The sequence below is a fragment of the Aythya marila genome (genome assembly GCF_965140915.1).
Source record: "Aythya marila genome assembly, chromosome: 2".
Lineage (NCBI taxonomy): Eukaryota > Metazoa > Chordata > Aves > Anseriformes > Anatidae > Aythya > Aythya marila.
Genome location: NC_139043.1, coordinates 10,326,317 through 10,346,710, shown reverse-complemented (window position 1 = coordinate 10,346,710; position 20,394 = coordinate 10,326,317). Strand labels below are relative to the sequence as shown.

At 36.7% G+C, this 20,394-nt stretch overlaps 1 protein-coding gene across 1 annotated transcript in view; it reads left to right on the top strand.

Moving 5' to 3' along the window:
* Positions 1 to 20,394, top strand: part of PTPRN2 (protein tyrosine phosphatase receptor type N2) — a 654,334-nt gene that overhangs the window by 57,298 nt on the left and 576,642 nt on the right. The window contains exon 2 of the mRNA XM_082755144.1: positions 8,395 to 8,445. Coding sequence (XP_082611270.1) covers positions 8,395 to 8,445 — 51 coding nt within the window. The remainder of the gene's footprint in view (positions 1 to 8,394; positions 8,446 to 20,394) is intronic.

Sequence of the window (20,394 nt, the reverse complement as noted above, 5' to 3'; positions counted from 1 at the left end):
GAACTTTTCTCCATTAACACCAGTGACAGGACCCACGGGAACGGGGTTAAGCTGAGGCAGGGGAAATTTAGGCTTGACATCAGGAGGGGGTTCTTCACAGAGAGGGTGGTTGCACGCTGGAACAGGCTCCCCAGGGAAGTGGTCACTGCACCGAGCCTGTCTGAATTTAAGAAGAGATTGGACTGTGCACTTAGTCACATGGTCTGAACTTTTGGGTAGACCTGTGCGGTGTCAAGAGTTGGACTTGATGATCCTTAAGGGTCCCTTCCAACTCAGGATATTCTATGATTCTATGATTCTATGATCATACCAGATGAAGGCTTTGCTGCCTAACATCATTCTCTGCTTTACGTAAGCCTCAGTTTTAAGTTTTCAGTACCTTATGGCTATGAAAAACACTAGAAGGCCTTGCTGCACACAGATTTTAGGGGGCAGGATATCATGCAGGCAACAGCAGCTAAAAATTTCAGGCTGCTTTTAGATGTATTTCAACAGCAACATGGAATTCTTCATTTAGGTTCAGTGATGTTCAGCCCTCAACTACTCTGCTAAGTGCACAAAAAAGTTTTTTGCTTAGGTCAGAGTTGTGATTTCAATGGGTGATGGCAGTTTAGTGGCCAGTGAGGAAATTTCTTTTAGCAGCTGGTAACAAGTAGAAAATACTGTATCATAGTTATTAAAGGACAGCTCTGGATTTTTATGAGATACTGTATACAGCTTGTAAGAACTGCACTAAACATTTCCTCATTTTGAAAGAACAGATCATATGCTTTATATGGTAGAGGTGCTAATTTCTTCTCAATATGGGCTAGCAACATGATTCTTCATGGTGGAGACAATGCAAGTTCTTTTAATATTTACTATGAAAAAAAAAAAAAAAAAAGACTAAATCATACATTGCCTGTATCAGTCCATGACATGCCATGTCCTTCTGAGCCCTGGGCAAAAAGCAAATGCTATTCTGGAGCTTTTCTAGTGATGGCCTTTCCCTGTCACCTCCCCTCATGAACAGTTATTACTGATTGCATCTTCAGTTATTCTTAATAGTGACCTTTCCTTGGTGCTTTCCAGCAGCAAAGAACTACATCATTGCAATCATGACATTAGTGATCAGATAAGTTAATAGTATTTTCACCACAAAGCAATTCCCTTTAGTGGTGGACAGGCTCAGGACTAATTACATGCAAAAGAAAAAATGTTATTTTTTTCCCCTCTAAACACAGAAAAGACACAATAGCCCCACTGCACAGAGAGAAATAGCATCCTACATCACAGCATTTTTGTTCTATTTTGCTTACATAGTGCATCAATCCGCACATGCTGAATAGTAGGTGATATAAAGGAGGCAAGTGAAGTACTAACATGAACTGTGATTGAGGCTTCGGGGCAAGTCTTGGCTATAAGCTTAGTACTGACATTTTCCCTTTTTGAATGAGAACTCTTTATTCCGTGGTGAATTATCCTGGCTAGGATCATATTTCAATATACAGTGTGCATGAAAAATGATTGAAAGAAGCAATAATTCAGAGTTAGGGAAGTGTTAACGCCATATGTTAACACTTATGGGAAATCTTTTCTTACTTTGGAAACTTTTCATATAAGAGACTACACTATCTTCCAGTTAACCACTGCAGGGATTTCATGTGTCATCTTCCTAATTGTTAATTTGGATTGCAGGAAGGCCTGGATTCTTTCACCAGGGATCAGAGCTTTGTTGTACTAGGCTTTGTACACATGCACATGATTAAAAATAATAAAAACATCTCTACTCTCAAGAGCTTACAGTATTACAAGAAACATCAGACACCTGTTACATTCACAAAACATCAAAGATGGAGTAAGGGCAGAAGATCAAAACTCAGTACTTACTATGCTGTCACATATTTTTCTTATTTTCTCTCCTGGGAGAAATATCCTTTAGTATTCTGTGCTCCTTTAATATTATTTGACCAGTACCTAAACTACTATTTTAAGCAGTTGATAAAATGTCAGAGGTTCTGACATTTTCATGAAATGCCTATTTCAATGAGGACTATTCTGGATATCCTGAGAACACATGAAAAATAAAAGAGAACGCACCAAAACATATTCCACTCCTAAGGAGCACCAAGCAGAGGGAGCACGATGGCGCAAGTTCTGCCCCTCTTATTCATTTCTTGGCCTACTCAGCACATTCACCATCAGGGTGACAGATGAGGAATGCTTGAGAATGCTGGAAGAAGGGAAATGGAGGGCACCTGAGTGGAAAGCATGAGTGGAGATCCAGTAATTCCCAGCAATTGAAACTGATGAAGAGGTGACAGGTGGGCTATTTGTAGGGCTAGTGAAGAGAGGGGAAAGGGTAGGAAGTGTAATGCCTGAGTACTCTATGCCAATACTTGGGAGGGACAGAAAGAATAGAACAAAGTTTTTTTTGGAGAGTAGAAGAGAACAAATAAAAGGTAGAAAATACACTTCTAGGAAAGACAGTGAAGGAGTATAGAACAGAATAAAAAAGAGGGACAGGAAAAAAAAAAAAAAGGCAAAGAAAAATGGGATAAAGAGGAAAGTTGAAGAAATAGGGAATATCTACATTTATTATCAGAGAGAATGCCAAAATAAAGCTGAACAAAATTAGCACTAGCTGATTTTCCACGTGCAATTTCTGAGTAATGAATAATACATTATACCTATAGTGCCTATGTAACCACACAGAGTAACCATATACAGTAGAGTAAGGAAAACAAGAGGAACCCATGATCAGCTTAAAGCGTATTCTTCCTTACTATGCTTGCAATTTTGTGTAATTCTGGACTTGTTAAGTATAAGTGTGCAGTAGACAAATGAGGATGTATTGGATAAATCACAGCTTCAGCAGGCTGGACAACGTTATCTTTCACCTCCACCACTGAGAAGAGCATCTCTCTCTCTGTCAGTCAACTTTTCCTTTCAGTTTTATGTAGAATGTTATACTTGATACTTCCTTCCAATCAATTTGTTGCTCGTTGTTGTTATACACTATCTTTTTTTTCTGTTGGTTTAAAGTTATATAAGCTCAATACTTGTAAAATATAATTCTTAAGCCCTATTTTGTCATGCTGCTACAGGAAAAAAAAAAAAAAAAAGAAAAAAAAAAAAGAGCTCTATCTAGGGCCATTCACAGGTGGTGCTAATGAACTAGTGAAGTCCATAAGGCATGCCCAGAGTTGTCACAGCCAGGTGTTTCCTTTTTGTTTTCCATCACCAGTGCTTTGCAGAATTTACGCTTCAAGGTCTCCTTACCAGAAAGCAAGTAAACTTGAAAGAAGTAGATAAATGAGGAGTGCATTTTCATCCCAAGTTATAAAACAAACAAACAAAAAAACAACTTTTTTTTTTTTTTTTTTAATTGAAGAAACCTCTATTGATTAAAATCTTGTGATGACATTTGATCATTATGGTCTGCAAATGTCAAGAGATGTTAGGTGGTTACGCAGCTATTGAACAAAGATCACAGAAGGAAGAGACAGGAAAGCCCCAACAACAGTAAGGATTTTGGAGATTTTTATTTTCCTAAATTGTGATTGACAAGCATAGGAGAAATTTAGCTTTCATTGTATATTATTTGTTTTCTTATTTTGATAATATAAGATAATTTCTGATAAAGTGAGCCCAAGGCCTCTTTTTTGCTGTAGCTGGTAAAGCTGCTTACAAATTTTGAGCATTTTCATATGAGATGTATTTAATGTAAAATCAACACAGGTTGGTTAACAGAAAAGGATAGAAAAATGAATGCAATACAATTTATTTGATCAATGGATTCAATAAAATAGTTTTCTCAATGTATAAATAAATACAGCTTTTTTTTCCTAGAGTAAGCTCAGATGACTTCAGCTCATGCCTGACTATTACAATCTTCAGAGGTGTCTCCTGTAAATCAAAAAAACAAAAACAAAAATCCAGTATGGTTTAATGGTTTAAACTCTTAAATAAGCCTAACTTGTCTTTGAATTCAGAAAAGCAAAGCTGCTGTAAGCCTGATGAAAAGAGGAGGGAAATAGTTTTGATAGTGTCTTGTGATAAGAGTATCTTGACAAAGAAGCTTAAACTTTTGGATCCTATAGTATAATATTTTGGGTTTGCAACAGCATTTTTTTTCCAATTATATTGTACTATTGATTGTCTGAAAAACTGTTTGAGAAGGTGGAAGACTTTGATAAGCTCTATGAAATGTACTTTCTTGTCTAGTTAACAAAGACTATTCCATGCAAGTGTAATGTAATATACAGCATAGCTACCGACCCTTATTTAGGCAGTTATAAAGCTTTAAAAAAAAATGAGAAAAGGTGTATATGTAAGTGGGTCTAACACAAATGGTCCTGCTACATGACGCAGTCTAATAGTAAGCAACTGAGTTACATTGCTAGAAATTAGCGGGTGCATGACAAACCTTTGCAAAATTTTATGCTTAAGAATGTGTAAAGTATATATTTACATAAGTATATAGGGTAATCCTTAAGGTTCTGCTACTTGGAGTTTAAATAACTTCTGTATGTGTAAAGGAAAAACTCTCCCTATGTCATAAGTCGTGCAATGTAGACTTGGTTTCATGGGGAGTTGATGATGAAGCTTACAATTGAACTTGTTTATATGGGTGCTGGTGCACCTATGTGCCACTATGGCATTGTTCCAGCCGTCTTTGTCACCACTAAGATATGGGATTTATCACTAGGGCCATATAAGTGTTAGTGAAAAAGTGAACTGTTAATGCAGGTCAAGTAACAAACCTGTGTTCTAGATTAAGCAAAGTAATAATAAACACAGTGCTAAAATAAGTTCATTAGGTGACAAAATCTTGACTATCCCTTTGATGTGTGATAATTAATGCTAAAAAGATCTCTTCTTGAGAAGACATATGGGGCTAGCAGAATTGGGCTTGTAAAATAGTCTTGGTGCTGCAATGCCAGGTCCTTGTATTCACATTTTATTGCATAAATGACATATTTGAATCCACTGCCTGCACTGAATTCTTGGAAAACTTAATTTGGCATATAATCAAAGGAGTGCATCTGTGTACCTTCATCTGATTGAAGATATATGGAGAATTTATTTAAGCGTTGCTGTATGAAGTAAATTTGGGGGGTGGGTTTGTGTTTTTTTGGGGGATCAGGAGGGTGTTGAGGTGTATTGCGTCAGGCTTATGTATTCTGGGAGAAGATCACCAGTAGAGGATTTGTTTTATAGAAAATGAAATTTAATTTTAATCCCATGAGGCATGAACTGATTTAAGTGCTGACTGGAGACAACGCCTCTTCACTCTTCAGTGGTGACTTATTGCCATCATTACTATTAGTTGGTAGATGATATTTTAAATGAAATACGATGCTTCTTAATGTCACAGCAATAACAACAAAAGATAAATTAGCAGTTAAATTAGCACATTGACTGGGTGAAATATACATAATAATTAACACTAGTAATAACTTGAAATACACTTTTTTATTTTATTTTCCAAGGAATTTAGAGGTCCTTGTAGTCTATTTTAGGGTAATCATAGATGGATATAGTTTTCTATGCATTGACTTTATTAATTTGCTCTCCAAGACATAAATTTTCAAGGCTAATGGCATCAAATGCCTAGTTGCAGTCAGCATCTGATAAGCAACTACTATCAAAAGAGGAACTAAAACATGACAAAATCAGTTTTCTTTTGTGCTTTTCATGGAAATGTATTAGGTGATAATGCGAAGTGTATCTAGCAAAAGCAGAGTGCATTTGAGTCAGAGTTCTGTACTCATGTAGCCTGGCTCTTCGTGTCTTTGTATCACGTAATCATGGTGTTCCTCTTCAATCTGAAAAGCAGAAAAATCCAGATTTTCAGTATACCGTGGGATAGCCTATCAGGTGGCTTTTGGCAGCAGGTGGCTGTGGACCTCATTAGCAGCTGCCAGGTGTTTTGAAATCAGAAGGGGCTGCATGAACCAGTCACTGCTTTTACCTTGACTCCACTGGAAATGCTTCTGGTTCAAACTCATCTGATGCCCTTAGGATCCTACAGCACAGCCACGGTGGAGTGAGAAATCAACCACAAGACTTCTGTTCTCCTTTGGGCACAGGGCACCTTCTGTAGTGCTTCGGAGGAAAAGGCCATCTCAGGATTCTGGTTTTAACCCCTTTGAGATCTAGTCAGAAAATCAAGGCAGACAGGTTTTGCTAGGGATTTTTTCCTAACCATGAGAACTTTTCTTTTAGAAGAAAAACAACCTCAAAAAACAACCTTTTATTTTAGAAGAAAACCTTTTGGCAACCTCAAATCTCTGAAAAAGGAAATATTGAAGTACACCTGTCATTTATCTAGTAGTACACAAAGTTATTTTTTTTTTCTTGCAAGATTTTAGTTTTTGAAATGATCATTACTGTGCTTTTAATTAGAGCTTCTGTGCTGTGTAGCCTGTGCTGATGTGTTTTGGCCGCTGCCTGCCACTGTTCTTCTCTTAGGTTCTTTATGAGTCAATACCCAGTCAAGGCATCCTTCTGCTCTGCTGGGTTGGCACCAAGGCTGCAATCAGATATCTTCAGGGAGTTTTCAGATGCTGTTTCAGGTCAAGCAGCTGCTACCGTAGACTTGTCTGGAACAAAACTTTACATGTCTCTGAAATGTCACAAACTGGAATTTGTGGACTGTTTAGACACATGCTGTTCTGCTGTGCTCTGCTTGCAGAATTCTTTCTGAATCTGAAGCTTTCTCCACGTTTCACAACCTACCGAAGGAATACTCACAGTTCCTTGGTGCAAGGGTAAAAAGACAAGAGAACACTTTTATCAACATGCATATTGTAGGCTGTCATCTTTGTTAGGTTGTGTTTGTGGTCTTTGTGGGTAGGTGTGGGTGTAGACATAAGTGGTTCTGCCAGTGCACCAGTGTGACTTGAATTTGTGTAGATGCTTAGCTCAGACCTAGCGCTGTGCTAATAAATCCTGCTGAGAGACATAATTTATTAGTTCAGGCTTAATGATGTGCTAATACAGTTACCTACTGAAAGGCTGTGCAGGCATACATAAGTCACTCCCTCCTCCTGAACTTTTCTTCTGGCAGGGTTAAGACTTGGGTACTTCATAGACAGAGTCTTGAGCCTTTTGTTTTTTCTTGGTTAAATCAACCTACTTAATCAGTTTGACTCTGAATAGAGATCCTTGTACTCTGCTTCTGGGAAGAGAGGATGTGCTCTTGTGTTTAGGTGTGGTGAAACAGTGTGGAACCACTCAAGACCACTTGATTTCTATAACTCCATGTTATTTATCAACTTAAGGTACTTCCCAGAGATGTTAAAAAGCTTAATTGTAGAAAGGTGTTCTCTAGGGCAGTGTCTGTACACAAAATAAAGCCTCATTCCTTGGAGTTTATCCAGTCCTAGTTGTTTATCTTTGTGAGAACACAAAGTAAAGAAACTAGTGGTTGGATTCATAGAGCAGATGCCCTTGCCAGTAGAGTGATACTTCACTTTGCTTCTGCTCTCAGTCCTAGTCCTTGTCCCCCAGTGTGGAGTGACCAGACAGCACCCTGCCTGCCTCTCTGCTCTCAGGAATATCAGCAGGAGCTCATTTCAGCTGCAGACAGAGGGGGTAATAACAAATATCTCTACCTCATTTGGTGCTATCAGCCACAGGTGGACTGTGGCTGCCACCTGTGAAGATGTGTCCAAGTGGATGAGCTGGGTTTGCCAACCTGGGTGCAGTTTCTAGGGTGAGGGGTGGGCTGGCATAGCAGGGAGCTGCAAAGGAGCCAGCATGGAAACAAATTTCCTACTTCAAATATGGGGGGTGCCACAATGCTGGGAACAGCACTGGTTTGTCAGTTGTCTGTGAAGGTATCATGGTGTTTGTTGGTAAGGATGGCTTCATTTTTAAGCCTCTCTCCAAAGAGTAAGTGCTCTTGAGGATCTAGGCATGGTCTGTGGTTGCAGTTACTGAATCAAATCCTGCAGCTTTTTAACCTATTTCAAGCATTTTATATCTGCTTTCTAGTCTTGTCTCATTGCAGTGTAAATAGCTTGAGGAAACTCCTGATTTCTGGCAGTGTGTAGCAGTATTACTATACTGTCGTGTGTGTTGTGTTCAAAGTCAGGGAATGTAAAGTTCCTCAAATTACTAAATAAGAGGAGCACTGAGAAAACCAAAGCCTCAGCAGAGGAATAATGGGGGAAAAAAAAAAAAAAAGCAAAGGTTTTTCTGGATGTAACCAGTTAGAAAGATGTGCTGTCTAACCAGCTTTGTTACTGTGTTCTTAACTTTCTGTACTGCCCAATTTAGACTCCTAAGGGCAACCAAATGCCTGACTCTTGCTGAGGATTTAATAGCCTGAGGGGACTTCAGTCTGTGCTAATTATCCACAGTTTGAAACCGGTATTAATTTTTACCTTTCTATTGTGTTTTTAGGTTGCCTGTTTGAAGATGACCTTTGCAAATCTTATGAAATCTGTGTAAATGGTAAGTCTTGAATGTTTAGTTTGCTGACTACTCTGTCCTCTGCAGTGTAATTGCTGTGTGGTCAATTTAATAAGCCAAATCTATATATGAATAGGGTGTAGGACAGACATCAACAACTAGACATGACTGTTCTGGTCAGCAGGTGGGGAAAATTTAATAGACTTTTTAAAAAAAAAAAAAAAAGTCAACCTTGAACAACATGTCCTTTCATGAGAAATAGATAGTAATTAAATTAAACACACCGAAATATGCTAACGTTTAATTTGTCTTAATACAGGATGAAAATAACTTCAGGTTATTCATCTTTTAAGAGGATGATGTTGAGTAATTACCAGTCTCCTTTTATTCAAAAGGTTATTATTTATTATAATAAGATAGAAGGTCTCAAAGAAAGACTACCATTGTTCTTGATTATACTGCTTCCTTTTTCTGTGATTTCACTTGAACTAGATTTGCAGAAGCAGATTTCTTCTGCTCTCTTTCAATTTCCTTTCAGTAAGTAAAAAAAAAAAAAAAAGCCAACACAAACGTATGAATAAGTCTAATGGAAGATTAGGAATGACTCTTTGGACAATACTGTAAAATCATTAATGTGCTATATGAAATCATCTAAGTCTTGATGAAAAAACTTGTTTAAAGAGATCTTTTGAAGCAATTACTGTCATGAAGTATGTAGATCCATAATTATGGATTTTTAAAAATTATTAAATATAAAATTTCTGTTGGTGAGTGTCTGACATTAAGCAGATGTATTTATTTCCATGAAACACAGGAGCCAATAATGTGTCTATTTATAAATGAAATTTATTAAAATCCTAATTTAATGAATATCTAAGATGAATTTGATGTTAAACTCCCAGTATTTTTCATCGTCAGTTAAATACACACAAAGGAGGGAATGAAAGACAGAAATATTTTCTCCCAATTCCTCAACCATAAAATTGATAGACAGTTAGAAACAGCAGATTTGTTAACATCTTCAAAGAAAATTCTTATGCGGAATTATAATTTGAGGTTGTTTCTATACTATGCTAAAACTGAGGATTTCTGTGCTCAACGGGGGGAGGGCAGTTCTCCTCAGTGGTGTGTTTTGCTGATAGCAATGATCTCAAGCACCTAGCTGAGGTCTTCCCAATGCTATGGCTAACAGGGTTTTATTATAGGCAACAGCTATATGTAATGGAAGATTTATGCAAGAGATGATGATAGTAAAAATATATATTTCTTTTGACAGCAGGAATCTTCAATAACGATGTTCCTATGAAGGTTACTTCTTAGTTTCTTGCTCTAAACCTGTTTCCATAGTTTGAAACACGGTTTCTAAAGACTCAGCGTGACTTTCATTAGAGTACAAACTTTAACTGTGGAAACTGTCTCTGAATTCAGAGTGGATGCCTTCTGTAGATCCACTATTAGTTTGGTGTAACTGTAACTTAAAGAGACATCACTAATGAATAAGACAATCAATCAATGATATGTTGTAATGTCTGACCTTAATTAAAAAAAAAGGAAAATATTTTGGGATTCTGTCACTGTATTTAAGGTTACGGCAAAACATTTGGTTCATTCTTCCCCAATTGGATGTGTGGTGTCTAGAGTAGATTTTAAATGCTGTCCTTGATGCAAATAAAAATATATCATAGTTGAGAAAATCAACACAATATTTCAAAGATCATACTTTGAAGAACTAAAATACTTTCAGAACTTCTTATATGTAAGATAAAACATGTTTGCTTCTGCGTATTTCTTCCAATTTTTCCTGCCCAAACTCCTCCTCATTCAAGTGCATCCCTGAAGTTCATCAGAAATCCTGATATATTGAAATGAGAATACTTTGCTGACTTGAAAGCTCAGAAGCTTAAGTCTTTGGAGGTCTCTGTGCTTGGGAGCAGAGCTTACTTTGTGTATTGCAAGGTCACAGAAAAGTTTGTCTCCTTCGTGGTTGCACAAGTGCATATTTCTAAGTACAGTGCCAATGTGGGTAAGAAACAGGACATACTTTTAGGCAACATGTTTAAAGGATCTGTGATCTGCAGGTCTGAGTCTGGCTCCTGCAGGAAGGCTGGTAGTTTTGATCTTTTCTTGGCCTCCAGCAAAGGTGGCTGAACTGAGCATGCTTTCAAAAATGAAATTGGGCTTGCTTACTGAAAACATCAGTCACAATCTTTGTTGTTATCTCATACAGTTTTATCATCTGGAGACCTTGAGTACTAGTCATGTGTCAGGCTTGTAAAAGAATAACCAAAACATCAGTAACTGAGCTGTTCCATGCTGTTATACAATTTCAAAAGAAATAAAAACAAAACAAACAAAAAACACCCCACCTTTTTAAAGATTTTTTTTTTTTAATTCTGAAAGCTTTTAATAAGTGATAACTAGTATGAATAAAAAAAAAAAAAAAGGATATTAAAAGTAGCTTATTTAATTGTCAAAAGCAATTTAATCCAGTTGTAAGATCTGGTATAAACAACAACTGTATCAGTTGCATCACTACATCTGTTTAGGTCATATGCCATTTTTGTAGGGCAAAGAACCTGCTGTAATAATGATTGTTGACTTCTCTGCAATTTTCTCTTATCATATAAAGGTCTCTTGGCTTCAGTGATGGGTTCTCACTTATGTTTGTTTAATAGCTCCAGCAGTGTTCATGCAATATTAATTTATTTCCATAAACCTTTTATCAGTTTCCTGAGCTGCACTGACTCATCAAGTGGTTAAAAAGGAACATATTGTTTCATGTTTATTTTAATGGCATGAGGATAAGCCAAGCAAAAAGACTGAGTTTTCCTGGATTTTTTTTTTTTTTTTTTTTTTTTTTTTGCCAAGCTAGAGCTTTTAGGGGTGAAATGGCTTAGGTGTCATTTATTTCACTTCTAGTAAATCATTACTTCTCATTTACAGTGGGAGGAACTGATATTTTCACCTGTACAAAATGCTTGAAGGTTGAAAATGTGAAGCTAAAAAACTTGAAATGAAAGGTGGATGTGCTTATGAGCTGCAGACACTAATAGAAACTAATCTGGCAACTGTAAATTTGGAAATGCTTGCTCCCCAGTAAATGCTGATAAGCTGTTACAGATGCCAATGACAGCAAGTAACAAAATGTCTTAATTAAACAAGATCTATAGAAGGGGAAAGAATAAGGAAAAAGAGATGAAGTGAGGGCAGGTGTAGTGACAGCTGTGGTTAAGGAGCATTATAGCACTCACATTCACACACATCTCACTGCCTGTGATAGAAGTTTAAGTAAATGAGCTAGCCCACGTGTTGCATGTGGCATTCTTTTTAACCATTATGCCTAGAATGTGCTTGTAGGGAAAGAAAAAGAAACATCAGGAAGGAATTCTAGATGAGCTCTGAAACAGAACTCCCTCATTTATCCTTGAACACTCCCTGTTCTTATATATATTAAATGTATATATTAACCCTAGTGCAGTTGGTTAAGTGGGAATATGTCATAGTCATGTTCCATTTTGCATTTTAAGTGACAGGTAAAGCAGTTCATGTAAAGTGTCAGCTTAAATGGCTTCCTAGCTGGAAGTCTTAAACAAACAGGCTGCTGAAAGCAGCACAGTGAAGACTAGTGCTTATCCTTTCTTATGAAACCACGCTATTGAATTCTGGTAGTGCCACTGGGAAAGATGCCATGTGGTGTAGATAAAGGCATTCATTTCAAAACAGCCATTCCTTATTGTCCTGGATCCTCTCTTTATTAAACTGTTGGAACTGCTCATTTAGAAGGATAGCATTTTCTCCTTTAGGCTTGCTCTCCAGATATTTTGCCTCAGAAAGAAGCTTTGTGCTGTGTTTTATCTGTTTGTGAATACCACAATATCTTTGCTTCTTATCAGCACAGCCTTTATAAATTGAGGTAGTTTTATTTATGAAAATGTTGCGGCTGCAAGTCTCCTTCCAGCACACAATTGTAGCAGGGTTCATGCAGACAAGATCAGATTGTAGAAAACAGCTCTGTGAGGCCAACCAAGAAAGTTAATTAAATACAGTGGTTGGCATAGTGTGCATCATTAAGTCAAGCCTTGCTGACAGCCACTAAACCTCTCCTAGGAAGCCATGGTCTAATGTCTGCAGTAAAGCTTGAAGATGCCATGTCTCTGAAAGGCTTTATAAACAGTTATGCACAGCTGAATCAATATTGCTTTATGTATGCAAGCTGTACTTGTTAGGAAAGACTTAAGCTAGTGACGTGTGTCAAAGGCTTCCAAGCATGGCAGTACAAAGTCATGAGCCCTTCCAAGTTTGGATGGCTCCAAACAGTTCAGAATATTAATGGCCTTTCTTCCTAAACCATTGGGCTTCTCGAACATTTGGAATATGAGTGATTGCATGTGCTGGTGATGAGCCATAAATGGTAAACATGTGCTACAGATGATAAGGGGAAGAGTTAGGATCCCTGAAATGGCTTCTTGAACTTAATGTGTTCCGCTTTGAGGTTTTCCAGATCATTGCCTACTAGGACAGAATTACAGAGGGAGATGCACCTCAGCATTGTTTAGCTAACAGGTATCTCCAGCTACATCTGCATTTGCTAGGCACTGCTCTTACAAAAGATATCAAATTTTTGTCAAATATCTCTACAAATCTGTGCCTAAGCTTTTCAGTAAGCAACAGTGCTTGTTATAACTAAATTCAGACTTCTGAGGAGTAATGCCAAGTGTTACCTCTATGTACTGCTGCTCTATTATGTATAGACAGAATGTCTGTGCTTTCCAAAGGTGTGAGGGCTCTTCACAAATAACATCTGAGGCAAATGGAAATATGTGTATGTTTAGAGTAAAAACTGAACTAATTGAATTAAATACAATGATTTATTTTCAATGGTTCCTCTACACTGTTTTAAGGACACTGTGGGATTTTTTTTTGTCAGACACTGAGTTTTTTTTAAATATAAGTATGTTGGAAGGATGTCAGAATCTGGTATGATACTCAAAGATAATATTTAAAAATCTACCATTGTACCACAGTATTCTGAAAACTGAAAAATACAAATGTTCAGAAATATTTACACAGTTCATTCAACCGAAATCAAGGGCAAATCAACACTTAAATATTCCCAAGTATTGGTTGCAAAAATGATGCCTTAGTTGATAAAATAATTCACATTTCTTAGAGTTCAAATCTCTTGAAATAATTCTGTACTTGCAGTTGTGGAAGTAAAAACCAAGATCAAAAGTTGCTCATTTTATCCCCATGCTTGTCCCCCATTAGGTTATTTAACAGTCATGTTATAAGATGGATGAGGCCCTGAGCAACCTGATCTAGTGGGTGATGTCCTTGCCTATGGCAGGGGGGTTGGAACTAGATGATCTCTAAGGTACCTTCCAACCCAAGCCATTCTATGATGGTGAAGAGCAAGGCAATGGCATACAGTTTGTTTGGGATGAAGACTCTTACTTCCCATCAGCCTGGGCAGTCCTTCTCCCTTTGCATTAGCTCTTGCTTCCCCTTGTCTTACGAAGCTCTAAGGGCACCTGTATTAAAGATGGTGTCAGAGATCCTCTGGGTCTGGAAGAGAATTTAAGTTGCAGCACCTAACGAGGAGCATGACTGGTGATAATCCAGCAGTTGTTGCCTGGAGGAATCTGAGGCTTTCTCAGCTCTCCTCCACCCTACTGTGCTGCTGCCTCACAAATAAATTGTATCAGCTGAGTTCCTAAACTTGGAGTGTACGCAGCCCAGCTTTCACAAACAAGAACATTCTTAACGTTGCTGAAAATTTCTGAGCTATCTGAGGTGAAATCATGGGGTGGGGGGACAGAAATAACAATTTTACCATGAGGTTAAGAACGCCAGCGCAGGGATGACTTCTGCTACAGAGTGCCTATTTTTCTTCTCTTTAATGCTGAAGAAAAGCTCCATCTATCTTCCAGTCAATCTGTTTGTCTTCTGTTTATCTCAGTGTGATGCTAAAATAGCTGCCTATGTGATAGCGGGGTAGAAGTGTCAAGCACAACTGGCATTAAAACTGGAGTAGTGATGACAGGTCAAGTTATGATCTTTTCCTTAGGAAAAGGAGCTTAGTATGATAATGCAGCTATGCTTGTCTGCGATTCCAGCTGTTGCTAAAGGATCTGTTGTGGGTTTTTGTGAAGACTCTCAAGTTGGAGCTCCTGCAGGGCACAAAGCCATCATTCAGGCTTCTCTGATGGCTTGCTGTCTGTAAGTATGTGCACCCATAAATTTGCCAGCAGCCATCGCAAATCCTTTATGTTCCTGTGTCCTGGTAAGGCTTGGTGCTGCTGAGTGTTGCACAGTGTTACTTCAATAAACAGACATTGTTTTTTTCTTTCAACTCAGGAAAGACCATTGGTGTGTCGTCATCTGGAAAGTTAGTGTTGTTACTTACAATAGTGTATTTTCTCTCTCCAAATATCAGTACTGAGCTTCACAAAACAAGGGCAAGCACTGCAAGTAAAATGGTTCAACCATTTTAAATGATTGTAAGGGATGGAAACGGAGTTTGGTGTTTAATTCATGGTGATTTGGTAAAAGATTCTGCCTCGCCACCCATACATGGTTTTTGAGGAGGGTGGGGAGGGCATAGGTCACCAGTGAATAGATGTACTTACCTAATACCTCTTCCTTTTACCCAAATTTGTGTATTTGGAATTATAATGTGGATGCATATCCAAAGTTCTGAAATTCTTTGACTTGCTATTTCTTGAAAATATTTAGTATTTATTCATTGAATAATTTAGTTGATATGAAATCTTTATTTTTACAAGATTTGTGTATGTGTTTTATAACAAAAAGCAAACAAAATCGCATCCTATTTCCTTGGTTTTTGAAACTTCTACTAGGATGCATATAATCTATGGTAACTTAGAAAATGTATGTTCCACTACTTTTTTTTTTTTTTTTTTTTTTTTTTTTTTTTCATTAAATGTATTTGAGATGCTGTTTGTACATGTATCTTTTATGAGTATGTGGTAGACCCCTTCATTAACTCTTTTTGGTAAGCTATGTAGCAGCTGGTGGCCCATTTACTGGAGATGTTCAGAGATGTTCTCTATTTCATTACTCTTTTATTTTTTTTGTGTGTGTGTGCAAAAAAAATAATTGTAAATTGACATCTGGGAGACTACAGAAAAGTACAGACAGTTTGATAAAGGCATTAGGGAGTCTCAATAAAATCTGTGCCTGATGAATCATGAAACATGAAAGCCTGAAAAGGACAGTGTGGTCTGTAGAGAAGAAGAGAACACCAAGGGATAATGTGCTGGCAATGAGGTGGAAAGAAAATGAATTCTGTTTTGGAGTGACGCTGCAGCAGTGTGGCTCGGTGGAAAGTCCATCATGCTTTCTCCCTTCTTGGTGTCAAGGGGGCATATGGAAGAGTTACAGTTTACTTCTTGATTAAGGTGTTTGGATTGTGGCTCCTGAACAAAATAAAATAGGCATTTTCTTTCTTTGAACTGTTCACCTCTACTAAAACCCTGCATAAATATAATTATGAATAAAGAATAATAATAAAAAGAAATACAAAACAAAGTAGAGGTGGAGTTGGTGAGTTGGCAGTATTCGCTATGCAGTTACATTGCTATTATTAGGCGACTTCACATTTGAATGAGAGGGTTATTCTTTTTAATCCCAGGAAGAAAAAGAAGTCTTCTAGTTAGTATGGTGACTACTTAAAACATATCTGCAAAACTTCAAATCTATTTGCTTATTTTGGTCTTTGGTATTCTTTGCCTAATCTCTGTTAGATGTGAATCTGTGGTCTTTGCCTTTATTCTTCTGAATGTCAATAAGTGAATACTGTCTCAATGCAGCAGTAGTTAACTGGGTGAGTCAGACTAATTATTATCATTGATTATCAAGCTACTTGGATAATTAACAATGTCATTGACAAGAGCATCCGAACTAAGATGGACTAGAAAACTTTGAACATGTTTTCTGCCTGAGAAAATCTTTTTCATCATACGGTTTGTATCTTTTTTGAAAACTTCTGTAAACCTGTCTAGTAGTACATATGCTTAAAATATGGGATAGTGAATCAGATCATATTTTCAAAAACATACCGTTCTTGCAAGGCCATTAATGACTGACTGTTCACTCACTGTGTTTTGTTGTTGGGTGTGTGGGAAGCAAATCTGTAGACTTCTTAAATGTCTCCTGAATAGGATTCTTTTGAATGTTTCTTGACAACTACAAGATTCTCCATGTTGAAGATGTCATAGCCATTATTCCTCCCCCCTGCCCCAAATAAATATTTCTTCAGAAGTTCTGTCAAAAATCCTCCTTGTTTCCTATCCAGACTGTGCATCGGTTGACTGCTGTTGCATTAATAATCACTTTTGGTTGCAGACTTCATAGCATTTGATAACCACTAATGGATTTTTGGCTCCTTGGTCTGAAGATAGCTTGTATGTGAAAATACATTCAATAATAAATAACACGATGTCACATAATGAGCTATGGAGGAGGGGATTACTTTAATCTATAATAATCTAAATATGAGATGCAAGCTGATGTGCATATGAAAACCAAATTTAATACATATGAAAATAGCTTTAGATAAATGTGCTAGTTCTGAACAGATCAACTAAACAGATGGAAGATTCATTTTTATTTTTCATTTTTATTTAAAAGAATGTAGGTTTGTCTTAAACTGTGGATCTATTACAGGAAGTCCTTATTTTGGGTTGGATTGGGTCCCAAGCAGATCATTCATCCAGAAAGAACTAGAAAATATACACCTTCTCTTTGTTCTAATGCTTAAAACTCTGTAATAAATAAGTGGCAAGCTTTCATGGTGTCTGTCCTCATTTAATAAATAGGAACATTCTGAAAGTGAACTAATTGGAGTACTGGTGATTAATAGGTAAAGACCTGTTAATGAAAAGTCTCACTCCATTGTAAGCCATTCAAAGCCTTTAATTTAAACAGATTTTTTTTTTTAATGCCCTGCAGCCTCCATGGCAACAGCAACAGAAGTTGCTCTAGAGGTAGAAAGAATAATAAATATATTTTATGTTCCCAAACTATTTGTTGCATTGTAGTCCGTTACTTAAATAACTTTGGCTGCTGCTGTGCATAAGTTGAGAAATACTTGGTTGCTTTAGCTGCTGCATCAGCACGTTCCTGTATTGGCTCTCAGGTAGGATCAGCATGATTTAAGAAGGTTGGTAAAAGCAGTGGGTGTTAAGGGGGAGGTAGCACGGAATACAACACTTAGCTGCAAAGAACTGCAGGTCATTGCCTACACTTTGGACTGTAAACGCTTCAAAGGGAAGGTGTCTATCAAGATGAAATTATCTATTTTTCTTAGTGTAATGGATCTAATACTTATATAGCTACCAAGCTTGCACTATTTTTATAGTGAAACTCCTAACTTAATCTATTCTATTTATTTTTAGTCCTTTAAATACTTTTATTTAGCCTTCAAATTCATCATCTCATTGACTCGTTGTGAGATTATGAGACTGTACCATTATAGTTGTTTTCTGGAAGTAGCAGGATAGGCATGATTGTGAGCAGTTGCGCACACTGCAATTTTCAATGGTAAGAATCTCTTTTGCTATCTTTCTCGGTCTGTTACCTGTAATTGATCTTTTCTCTCTGAACTTTAGAATAGATGAGAGGTGAATTATCCATCCAAAAACTTTATTATGTGCTGATGTGCGGTGGTGGTGGAATTTGAGGGTGGAGGTAAAATCTGAAGTAAGGTTTCAGTTTCTTTCTTTGTAATATAGTTCTTTTTCTTGATTCTGTCTTGCTGCTGTATCTCTGTTTCTCTGAAATTTGGATGAAAAAGCTATTGGGGTAGATTGACAGGTAGGTAAATGGACATTTGGACAACAGGCTTGCCAACAGTTTCATATTTTATTGGACACTTAGAAATAATGAACTGTAATACACAATCACAGTGGAAGAAGTAGCTTAACTTTGCAGATTTGCAAAACTAAATTAATTCACCTCCAAAAGATGTTCTCTGCTTGTTTTGATTTTTAAATTTTCTCACTTCAAGTAATAAACTTACCTGTTTCTGGTGTCTGTGATGACATTAGAGTTTGGAAAGCGCATTTGCATTGTAATAGTCACCTAGTAGTAATATGATTTCATCTCTTAAAATGTTCCCTTACCTTCACAGTTCCAGATGTAAAGATTTACTAGACTTATGCAAGAAAGTTCCTATTTTTCTTTGATGAATGTGTTCTAAATGTTTGATTCTTAAAGAAAGTAATCTCTTATTTTTTTTAACCCATTTTTTTTTTCTGATTTCAACAAGTTCTGTGAAAATTGGTTGAATAAAAATGGGCCACTAATATAATATGATGCTGATATACATTTAAGAAATATCAATCCTATCCTGTGTCCTGAATTATTAATATTTTTTTTATTTTTCACTTTGGTTTCATTATGGCAAATTTAACTTTGGATACCAAAGTTCCACTTAATGGTTTTGTTAAAATTTTTTTGAAGTTGAGTCTAACAGTAAGATTTTATTTTCTATTAGTAGATCAGTTACTGGTCAGTACTGTCATCACCTTTGCCTTGGAATCCCAACTGTTAATCTTCCTCCTCTGTTAGAGCTTACTCATACAAACACTTGACTCGGAAAATTGTTATGAATGAAGAAATGAAAATCTCTGAAACATGTTTTGGTAGTAAAGAACCCGTTTCAGCACTGCGGTCACAGAAGGGTAGAGTGCTCATTGGCAAAGTGTTGATGGGCCTGTTTAACATTGCAGTACAAATTATAAATCCGTGCTCACTGAAAAGGTAATCAGCCATTTGGAGCCCATTTCACTTCCCTAGATTTAATGTGTTGTGAGTTAGAAGTCACTCCTTCTTGTTGGGCTTTATTTCAACTTATTTAAGAGATTTATAATAGCCCCCCAAAGTTTTTTTTTTTTTTTTTTCCTAAGGATTTAGGTCATTGGTAATGATGCTTGGCATGTCATTAAAAATTATCCTCCACAAACGATGCAAAAAAAGATTTACAGGTTTTAATTTATAGTTTAGCAGTGACATAGTAATTGAAAATAATTTATGACTGGAAGAGAGGTTAACATCGTATTTTAGAATGCAAGGCATCTGCAGCTTCAAACAATCTGCAGAAAGAATCTGAGAACCAAATCAACCAGAACAACAACAAAAGAGAAAAAAAAAAAAACAACAACCAAACAAAAAACAAACACACTTTTTCTATCCCAGAGCATGAATTGGCCAACATATTTTGACTGAGACTGTGAACTCTGGAGATGCCATACTTTCTCAGGGCTGCAATGTCTTGTGAAGTAATTGTAGTGGTTCCATCCCATGTTGCTTAAACAAGTAACCCATAAATGCAGATCAGCGTGGTCAAATAATACCTTATGATTTTTTTTTTTTTTTTCCCAGTTATGTTTCATACACTTCTGCTTTTGTTCAATCATTCTTGTTTTTTTTACTTTTTATGTTTATGGCTATAATATTAGCTATTCCTGTGCTTGATTAGCACTTGATGTTAGTTGTCCAAAAATTACAATTCTGTACCTGTTAGTCTGTTGAAGACCAGATCTTAGATCCTCCTGGATTTTCACTAGTCAGGCAAGATGGGAATTTGTTTATTTCAAGATTTTTATTTAAAAATGTATTTTAGTATTGATTTACAATATTGCATCACAGACCAAAGGAAATGGTAGTTCAGAGTTCCAGGGTAAAGTGTTTTTCATCATACACTTTATCTGCATACAGTAGTCCATGAGTAAATATTTCCCTTTTTAATTTGAAAGTCTCTACATGAGATATAAACGGGAAATGGGCGTTTGTTAATTAAGCTGCAGTAAGTGCAAATTTCAGTGTCATTACAAGCTGCCTTTTTAGAAACCATGACAATGACATTAAGAATTTGCTAAACAAAATCTGCTCCTGTATGTCATGCAGTTTACATCCTATTTACTATTAAAAAATTGTTGGCACAGACAGAAGACATTTCGTTAAAAA